Source organism: Canis aureus, chromosome 25, assembly GCF_053574225.1.
Source record: "Canis aureus isolate CA01 chromosome 25, VMU_Caureus_v.1.0, whole genome shotgun sequence".
Classification (NCBI taxonomy): Eukaryota; Metazoa; Chordata; class Mammalia; order Carnivora; family Canidae; genus Canis; species Canis aureus.
Window position 1 is genome coordinate 39,565,668 of NC_135635.1, and position 10,377 is coordinate 39,576,044.

The 10,377-nt window shown below is 40.0% G+C and overlaps 1 protein-coding gene and 1 pseudogene across 1 annotated transcript; both read left to right on the top strand.

The window, feature by feature from the left end:
• Positions 1 to 39: 39 nt before the first annotated feature.
• Positions 40 to 1,230, top strand: MRPL51 (mitochondrial ribosomal protein L51). Its single transcript, XM_077871322.1, has 3 exons — positions 40 to 291; positions 376 to 486; positions 915 to 1,230. Exons 1-3 carry the CDS (start codon positions 213 to 215, stop codon positions 1,109 to 1,111), a joined length of 387 nt encoding a protein of 128 aa, XP_077727448.1. The 5' UTR covers positions 40 to 212; the 3' UTR covers positions 1,112 to 1,230.
• Positions 1,231 to 4,762: 3,532 nt separating this feature from the next.
• LOC144297347 (2-iminobutanoate/2-iminopropanoate deaminase pseudogene) lies at positions 4,763 to 5,540 on the top strand (annotated as a pseudogene).
• The last annotated feature ends 4,837 nt before the right edge of the window (positions 5,541 to 10,377 follow it).

The following is a 10,377-nucleotide window of genomic DNA, read 5'->3' on the forward strand; positions in this document are numbered from 1 at the left end:
AGGATGTCAAGGCCTCCGTACAACGGAACCCGGGGGGCGGGGCTATGGATGGGGAAGGCGGGGCCAAGGCGGTGTGAGGCCCAAGATGGCTGCCTCCACTTAGCGTCGTGTGTCGCCCGTGTGGAAGGTCCCCGTCAGCTCCTTGAAGGCCACGAGCAAAGCTACTCTTAGGCTTGTGCGGTGTGCAAAGGGGAGAGGGAGAGACGAGAGCAATGACAGGGAGCCTCTCTTTGGGGATAGGAAGGGTCCTATGGGGCCAGGTGCCCCTGGCCTGCAGAAGCTTCTCTCTGGGTAAGTGGCTGATGTATTAAAGACGCCCCGAGAACTGCTTGTCAGAAGCGGCTCATAGCCATTCCTTTTCTTCTCCATCCCTAGGTATTCCTAGAATGTTCCATGTAAGGGTCACCCTCCCTCCTCCCAAAGTGGTTGATCGTTGGAACGAGAAGAGGGCCATGTTTGGGGTGTATGACAACATCGGGATCCTGGGTAAGACCCGACCCCCTGCTACAGAATTTCAGAATGGCAGCTGTGGTGTAACGACTTTTCAGCTGTGTAGGAATGGTATCCTGCTCAATAGTAAGAGCAGACACCTACATGTCCATTTAGGTTGTGTGCAGTGTTCTGAGTGCTCTACACTCATTAACTCACTTAATCCTTATAATAATTTTTTCACCTTAACAGGCAAGGAAACTGAGGCACAGAGAAGTAATGTGATTTTCCCAAAGCTCGTAAATGGCAGTGCCAGAATTTGAGCCCCAAACAGCCTAGCTCCAGAGTCTATGCTCTTGATCTGATGGTGTAACATGTCTTGTTTATAGGTGTAGCTCAGGAAAAGCAACTCTGCTAAAGGCTTAGGGGATTGAAGCTGGGTTCTCTCTGGTCTTAGAACTAATTCATTCTCTTATATTACACAGGAGACTTTAAAATGCACCCCAAAGAACTGATCAAGGGCCCCAGATGGCTTCGAGGCTGGAAGGGGAATGAATTACAACGTTGTATCCGAAAGAAGAAAATGGTTGGAAATAGAATGTTCCTTGATGATCTGCACAAACTTAACAAACGCATCAGCTACCTCTATAAACACTTTAATCGACATGGAAAGTACCGGTAAAAGAGAAAGCTGGAAACTAGAAGAGGCACATCTGTCACGCCGGAGAAGGGGAACAGTACTTTTCCTTATAAGGGAAGGAATTTGTATGCTCCCTGTAATAAAATGGGGCTTCTTTGGAATCTGTTAGCCACAAACTTTATTTTACTCTAGATGCTGCTTTTGTTCATTCCTGTAGGCTATGAAAGTCTGACTCATCCATAAGTCCTATAGTCTTAGGTTTGGACTTAACCACTTGCCCTTTAAGAAAAAAAAAAATTATTTTTGGCACTTTTTGTTATTTAGGCCTTCATGTATTGAAAGTGGTCATTTTTAATTACCTCGTAATTCTGTTATGTTAAATATATTTTTCAAAACACCTTCACACTGGTTAACAAGTAATAGATAATTGGAATTATGCTTCTGCATGATCCTCATCAAAAATATTTGGTACCTTTTCTGAGTTAAGAACTGTAGGAAAAACAAAACGTAATAGCTAATATGCTCTTCTAGTTAGGGAATAAAGATCTATTCTCATATGTACACTTTAATATGAGGCATTAAGTACCATTTGAGGGACGCCTGGGTGGCTCAGTGGTTGAGCATCTGCCTTTGCTTCAGGGCGTGATCCCGGGATCCTGGGATCGAGTCCCATATGGGGCTCCCTGCAGGGAACCTGCTTCTCCCTCTGCCTGTGTCTCTGCCTCTCTCTCTCTCTCTCTCTCTCTCTCTGTGTGTCTCATGAATAAATAAGTAAAATCTTTAAAAAAAAAAAAAAGTACCATTTGAATGGCTTATATTCTAAGCCTGACTGATTATCAGAATCATCTTGGTAGTTTCATAATTTCAAAAACTTGGTCTCTGCCGCCAAAGATTTGTGATTTGTAGAGCTGAGCTGAGTCTTGAACATCTATGTGTGTTTTCTTAAAACACATTTTAAAAGTGTATCCCTATATATCATGCAAAATTTAAAAATTGCTAAAGGTGGGATACCTGGGTGGCTCAGCGGTTGGGCAGATGTGGTTTGGCTCAGGGCATGATCCCAGTCTGGGATCAAGTCCCACGTCGGGCTCCCTACAAGGAGCCTGTTTCTCCCTCTGCCTGTGTCTCTGCCTCTGTCTCTCATGAATAAATAAATATTTTTTAAAAAATTGCTAAAGGGTAATCAGGTGAAAAGTTTTCTCACAGTGAAAAACTTTCTCAGAAAGGTTTTTGTGCTCCTTCACAGAGGTGACCACTTTTAAAAAATTCTTTTTAATCCTTTGGACATAGACTGTGCATGTACAAGCATATATTAACTGTATATCTCTTTTTGAGAAGAGTAGGATTCCATACTTACAGTTCTGTACTGTCTTATTTATTTACTATAACTTGGATATTCTTTTATATCCTCACGTTCTATACCATAATGTTTTACTAGTTCCATTTTGATAGATATTTAGATTGTTTCCAGGCTTGTAGTTATTCAAAGTATGTGTCCTCTAATTTTAGATGATTCTGATTGTAAAATCTTTTAGATGATTTTATTTTTTTTTATTTTTTAATTTTTATTTATTTATGATAGTCACACAGAGAGAGAGGCAGAGACATAGGCAGAGGGAGAAGCAGGCTCCATGCACCAGGAGCCCGATGTGGGATTCGATCCCGGGTCTCCAGGATCACGCCCTGGGCCAAAGGCAGGCGCTAAACCGCTGCGCCACCCAGGGATCCCTTTTAGATGATTTTAATTAGCCATGTTTGGAAACCTCTGAAATGGAGATGAATGATCTAGATAAAAAAATTTGGCCTAAATAGGAGAGGCTTCCTAGAAGAGGTTGGATTTCAATAAGGAAAGAAAAGTGGTAGAACATTTCATGTGTGGAAAACAAGAGTGATCAGTGGTACATATGACCCAGCAATTCCATTCCTGTTGGGCATATACACAACAGAAATGAAAACATGTTCATAAAAAAACTGGTACACAAATGTTCATAGCATTATTCCTAATAACCAAAAAGAAGAAATAACCCAAATGTTTATCAACTGATAAATGCTGGGAGGACACCTAGTTGGCTTAGTCCATTAAGCAACTGTCTTAAGCTCAGGTCATGATCTCAAGGTCCTGGGATGAGGCCTGTGTTGGGCTCCACACTCAGTGGGGAGTCTTCTTCTCCCTCTCCCTCTGCTCCTCCCCCTACTTGTGCTCATGTGCCTTCTCTCTCTTTCAAATAAATAAATCCAGTTCCCTGGTGGTCTAGTGGTTAGGATTCGGCGCTCTCAAATAAATAAAATCCTTTAAAAATGTATATCCACACACATTATCCACACAATATTCCATTATGAATGGAATATTATTCAGCCATAAAAAAGAATGAGATACCAATACATATAACAATACAGATGAACCTTGAAAAGTTGAAAACACTATGGTAAATCAAGGCAGTCATAAAAGGCTTGTATTTATATTAAATGTCCAGAATAGGGGCGCCTGGGTGGCTCAGAGGTTGAACGGCTGCCTTTGGCTCAGGTCATGATCCTGAGGTCCGAGGATCAAATCCCACATCAGGCTCACCCTCACTGTGGGGGGCCTGCTTCGCCCTCTGCCTATGTCTCTGCCTCTCTCTGTGTCTCATGAATAAATAAATAAAATCTTAAAAAAAAATGTCCAGAATAGGTAAATCCATAGAGACAGTAGATAGTTGTTGCCAGGAGATGGGGTAAGGGCTGATGAATGAGAGAGAACTGCTAACCGGTACAAATCTTTTTTGGGGATGATAAAAATGTTCAGGAATTAGCAGTTGCACAACCTTGTGAATACACTTAAAAACATATACTAAATGAGTGGATTATATGGTACATGAGTTATATCAATTTGTAAAATGATTTATTTCTAAATTAAGCTTTATTTTTTAAATAAAAGTAAATACATGCATATGGTTAATCAAAAAGAAGGGAAAATGGGACACGTAGATGGCTTAGCTGGTTAAGTGTCTGACTCTTGATCTCAATTCAGGTCTTGATCTCTGGGTCGAGTTCAAGCCCTCCGTAAAGCCTACTTTAAAAAAAAAAAAGGGATCCCTGGGTGGCGCAGCGGTTTGGCGCCTGCCTTTGGCCCAGGGCGTGATCCTGGAGACCCGGGATCGAATCCCACATCGGGCTCCCGGTGCATGGAGCCTGCTTCTCCCTCTGCCTGTGTCTCTGCCTCTCTCTCTCTCTCTGTATCTGTCATAAATAAATAAAATATTAAAAAAATAAAAAATAAATAAAAATAAAAAGGAGTAGGGGCGGGGAGTTGACAAAAACAGCAGTCCTCTGTTTCACGTGTCAACTCTTCACATTAGCTTCCCAGAATGAAAGCCTTTCATATTTAAAAATTTTAAATTCAATTAGTTAACATATAGTGTATTATTAATTTCAGAGTACAGTTCAGTATTTATCAGTCTTATATAATACCCAGTGCTCATCATATCACGTGCCCTCCTTAATGTCCATCACCCAGTTATCCCAAGCAGTTTCATTTCTGTGAACTATCATATTTATTATCATAATTTGAAATAATACATCCTACTGCTCTTTAGGATTTATCAGCTTTAGACTTTATTAGCTTCCTGTTATGAAAGATGAAGGTTTAACCCTCCATGATTATCTTAGTTGATATTGAAAAGGAAATTTAAAAATTCAACTCCTATTTATGATTTAAAAATAAAACAGGGTTAGTCTGGTGACACACTAGCAGAGGCAGTGGACGGGATTGTTCTCTTGAAGGGGAAGCAAGATAAAAGGGTTAGCCATGGCGTCTCTGATCAGAAAGGTGATCAGCACTGCGAAAGCTCCAGGGGCCATTGGTCCTTACAGTCAAGCTGTGTTATTCGACAAGACCATTTACATTTCGGGACAGCTAGGCATGGACCCTTCAAGTGGACAGCTTGTGCCAGGAGGGGTGGCAGAAGAAGCCAAACAAGCTCTTACAAACATGGGTGAAATTCTGAAAGTTGCAGGCTGTGACTTCACTAATGTGGTAAAAACAACTGTTTTGCTGGCTGACATAAATGACTTCAACACTGTCAATGAAGTCTACAAACAGTATTTCAAGAGTAGTTTTCCTGCAAGACCTGCTTAGCAGGTTGCTGCTTTGCCCAAAGGAGGCTGTGTGGAGATTGAAGCAGTGGCTGTCCTAGGACCTCTCACCACAGCATTGCTATAAGTGGGCCCAGTGTTATTTAGTCTGGAATCGTAACAATGTTTTTAAGTTTACATCTTAATTTTTACCATTGATGTTGGAAAGTGTATGATTGGCTAAAACATTTGAGGTCATTATGGAAATAACTATAAAATAAGGGGAATTAAGCATGAATTGGAGATTAGATGACAACTCCAATTACTGGTGCCATAAATCACACACACACATACTCATGGTACTAGACGTCGGGAAAGAGATGCTCATTACATACGCAAATAAATGAAAGTAGAGGGATCCCTGGGTGGCGCAGCGGTTTGGCGCCTGCCTTTGGCCCAGGGCGCGATCCTGGAGACCCGGGATCGAATCCCACATCGGGCTCCTGGTGCATGGAGCCTGCTTCTCCCTCTGCCTGTGTCTCTGCCTCTCTTTCTCTCTGTGTGACTATCATAAATAAATAAAAATTAGAAAAAAAAATTTAAATGAAAGTAGAGGGTAATAAATCATGCAAGAGAGGAATTACCATTCCTAATAAATAATTAAGAGCACACATAATTCAGTTAAATCCTATTAATTTAATGATGTGAAATAATTAGTCCTCACATCAGCTATATAATTCTGCTTTTACTTGAGTAAAATTACAGTACCTGAAATTTGAATGGTAGAGATAAAGGAGAATAAAGTGGATCACAATTTTAATAGATAGTATTTTTCTAATGGAAATAAAATAGACATGCAGATTTAAAAAAATAAATAAAATAAAATAAAACGAAGGGGATCCCTGGGTGGACCAGCAGTTTGGCGCCTGCCTTTGGCCCAGGGCACGATCCTGGAGTCCCGGGATCGAGTCTCGCGTCGCGCTCCCGGCGTGGAGCCTGCTTCCCCCTCTGCCTGTGTCTCTGCCTCTCTCTCTCTCTGTATATCATAAATAAATAAATAAATAAATAAATAAATAAATAAAGCTTTAAAAAACAAAAATAAAAATAAAACAAACCTTGTTGATTTCAGCTCAGGTCATGATATCAGGGTTGTGCGATAGAACCTTGCCTTGGGCTCTGTGTTGGTGGTCGTGGAGCCTGCTTAAGGTTCTCTCCCTCTCCCTCTCTCCTTCACCCTACCACTCTTGCTCTCTCTCAAAAAAAAAAAAAAGAAGAAGAAAAATCAGCAACAAGACAAGGATGCCCAGTATTACCGCTGCACTTTAACTTAGCATTGAAGGTCCTAGTCAATGTCATGAAAGGAAGAAAGGAAAGGAGAGAATGTTTATAAGCACTGAAAAAAAAAAAAAAGATCAAATTGTGATCATTTACAAATTATGTTATTTTCATTGTCTAAAACAGGAATCTTTAAAACTTAAAGCTGAGTGGGAAAAAGAAGCAGATTGAGATTTAAAACCTCATGTATGTGGGGATCCCTGGGTGGCGCAGCGGTTTAGAGCCTGCCTTTGGCCCAGGGCGCGATCCCGGAGACCTAGGATAGAGTCCCACGTCGGGCTCCCACGTCGGGCTCCCACGTCGGGCTCCCGGTGCCTGGAGCCTGCTTCTCCCTCTGCCTGTGTCTCTGCCTCTGTCTCTCTCTCTCTGTGTGTGACTATCATAAATAAATAAATAAATAAAATAAAAAAAAATAAAACCTCATGTATGTAAATTAAAAGTACATGCACAGAAAATAACACACATTTTGCAAAAACCCAGAATTACATCAAGCAATTTATGATGTTTATGGCTGGGGAGAATAGGGGAAAAAGAAATTTAAAAAAATGAAACAAAAAAAAAATCTTTCAATGGATAAGTAAAGATCATGTGGTTTCCTGGAAAAACAATGTTCTATTTTTGTCGTTAGGGTGATTCATATTCTAAGAAACATATTTATTTATTCTTGTTGATTTCTTTTGTTTTTCTTTTTTTTTTCTTGTTGATTTCTTAAACTTATCAGTGTTTATTATAACAAATTGAACTTTACACACCCTCAAGTTCCTTTTGGTATTCTCACACCTATTCAATAATCTTGTGTAATGTACATGCACAATATAGCTGTACACATTAATTTTCTGGGGCTGCCATAACAAAATACCACAACTTTGATAAGTTAAACAACAGAAATTTATTGTTTCTCATTTCTAGTGGCTTAGAAGTCTGAGATGCCAGTAGGTCTCAGTAGGGTTGGATCCCCTGAGGGCTGTGAGGGAGTCTATTTCATGCCTCTCACCCGGTTTCTGATAGTTTGGTGGCAATCTTTGGTGTTCCTTGTCTTGTAGACATATCAGCCTGATCTCTGCCTTCATGTTAACATGGCATCCTCCCTGTATATGTAGATCTTCAAATTTCCCCACTTTATAAAGATACTAGTCATACCAGAGTGGGGCCTGCCCTACTCCACCATGACCTCATCTTAACTAATCACATCTACAAAAACCCTATTTCCAAATAAAATCACATTCCTGGGGACTGGGTGTTAGGACTTCAACATAAAAAAATATTTTTTTTAAAAGACTTTATTTATTTATGATAGTCACAGAGAGAGAGAGAGAGAGGCAGAGACACAGGCAGAGGGAGAAGCAGGCTCCATGCACCGGGAGCCTGACGTGGGATTCGATCCTGCGTCTCCAGGATCGCGCCCTGGGCCAAAGGCAGGCGCCAAACCGCTGCGCCACCCAGGGATCCCAACATAAAAAAATATTTAAAAGATTTTATTTTTAAGTAATCTCTACACTGAATGTGGGGCTTGAACTCACAACCCCAAGATCAAAAGTCACATGCTTCACAAACTAAGTCAGCCAGGTGTCCTGGGACTTTAATACAAAAATTTTTGAAGGACATGATTGAACCCATAACAATGGTCTTCAGTCTTCCCAATACATATTTTTACTACTTTGGTAGAGATTGATATATATATATGATTTATATATATAAATATATAATATAAATATATAAATATATATAACATATAATATAAATAAATATCAATATATATATGATTTAATGCTCTCTCTATATATATATCACATTCTTATGCTTTTGTTGTTGGTTCTTGAAATTCAGGATTCCTTCTAACTTCAGTAGATTCTCCAGATTTGGTTTTGGAAGCGGAAGCCATGACCTCTCTTAGTTATCTTGTCAGGAAACTGGATTTACATGTCTCAATCCCCTTCTTTCTTATAGTTCCCATCCCCCACTCCTCTTCATTGTAGTTATGCATTTTGGCTTGAATCAGTAGGTAGTGTCTACATTATTAGGACCATGTAAGTATTGTTTCCTACTTAGTGTAATGTGGAATAACTTGGGTTTCTTATTCAAAAACTCTGTATCTTTGAGATATGATTTGCCCAATTCAATGGCTTTTAATATATTCACTGAGTTGTATCTCCATAATCATGATCAATTCTAGAATTTTCATCATTATTCCAAAATGAGACCCTATACTCCTTAGTTGCCACCCTCAATTCTCCTTTCCAATTCTAGACAACCACTCACCAACTTTGTGTCCCTATAGATTTTTGCCTATTCTGGATATTTTGCCTAAATGGAATCATTCCATGTGACTGGCTTTTTAAACTCAGCATACTGTTTTCAAGGTTCATCCAAATTGTAGCATGTATCAGTACTCCGTTCCTTTTTATTGCTGAATAATATTCCACTGTGTGGATATACCACACCATATTTATCCATTTATCAGTTGGTGGACATTTGGGTTGTTTTACTTTTGGGTATTCTGAATAATGCAGCTATGAACATAAATGTAAGAAGGTTTTGTGTGGATATTTTCATTTCTCTTACATATACACCTTAGAAGTGGAATTGCTAGGGGACACCTGGGTGACTCAGTGGTTGAGCCTCTGCCTTTGGCTCAGGGCATGATCCCGGGTCTGGGGATCGAGTCCCACATCAGGCTCCCTGCAGGGAGCCTGCTTATCCCTCTGCCTATGTCTCTCTGCCTCTCTCTCTGTATCTCTCATGAATACATAAATCAAATCTTAAAAAAAAAAGAAGTGGAATTGCTGGGTCACATGATAACTGTTTGAGAAACTGTCAACTCTTTTCCAAATTGGCTGCATTATTTTGCATTTCTACCTGCAGTGTATGAGTTTAATTTCTCCATATGCTTGCCAACACTTGGTATTATCTTTTTTTCCCCACTATAACTATCCTAGTGGGCAAAAAGTAGTATCTCATTGTGGCTTTGATTTGTATTTCTCTGATGGCTAATGATGTAAAGCATCTTTCCTTGTCCTTTTTTTTTTTTAGAGATTTTATTTATTTATTCATGAGAGACACAGAGAGAGGCAGAGACTTAGACAGAAGGAGAAGCAGGCTCCTCACAGGGAGCCCAATATGGGACTCAATCCCTGCACTCGAGATCACACCCTGAGACAAAGGCAGCCGCTCAGAGGCTGAGCCACCCAGGAGTCCCTCTTTCCTTGTCATTATTGACCATTTGCATATCTTCTTTTGAGAAATGTCTATTTAGATCCTTTGTCTATTTTCAATTTTTTTATTATAATTGAGTTGGATGAGTTCTTTTTTTTTAATTTATTTTTTATTGGTGTTCAATTTACTAACATACAGAATAACCCCCAGTGCCCATCACCCATTCACTCCCACCCCCCGCCCGGATGAGTTCTTTATATATTCTAGATATAATTACCATGCCAGATATCTGATTTGTAAATATTTTCTTCCATTCTATGAATCATTTGAAACACAAAAGTTTTATTTTTAAAAAACATTAATTAGGGCAGCCCGGGTGGCTCAGTGGTTTAGTGCCGCCTTCAGCCCAGTGTGTGATCCTGGAGACCCGGGATTGAGTCCCATGTCGGGCTCTTTGCATGGAGCCTGCTTCTCCCTATGCCTGTGTCTCTGCCTCTCTCTCTCTCTGTGTCTCTCATGCATAAATAAATAAAAATCTTTTTAAAAAATTAAGAACTTTATTTATTTAGTTTAGAGAGAGGAGCAGAGGGAGACGGAGAGGGAGAATCTCAAGCAGATTCTGTACTGAGTGCAGAACCTGACTCAGGGCTAGATCTCACAACCCTGAGATCATGACCTGAGCCAAAAATGAGATTCGGAGGCTTAACGGGTGAGCCACTCAGGCACCCTGAAGCACAAAAGTCTTAAATTTTTCTGATGCTCTGTTT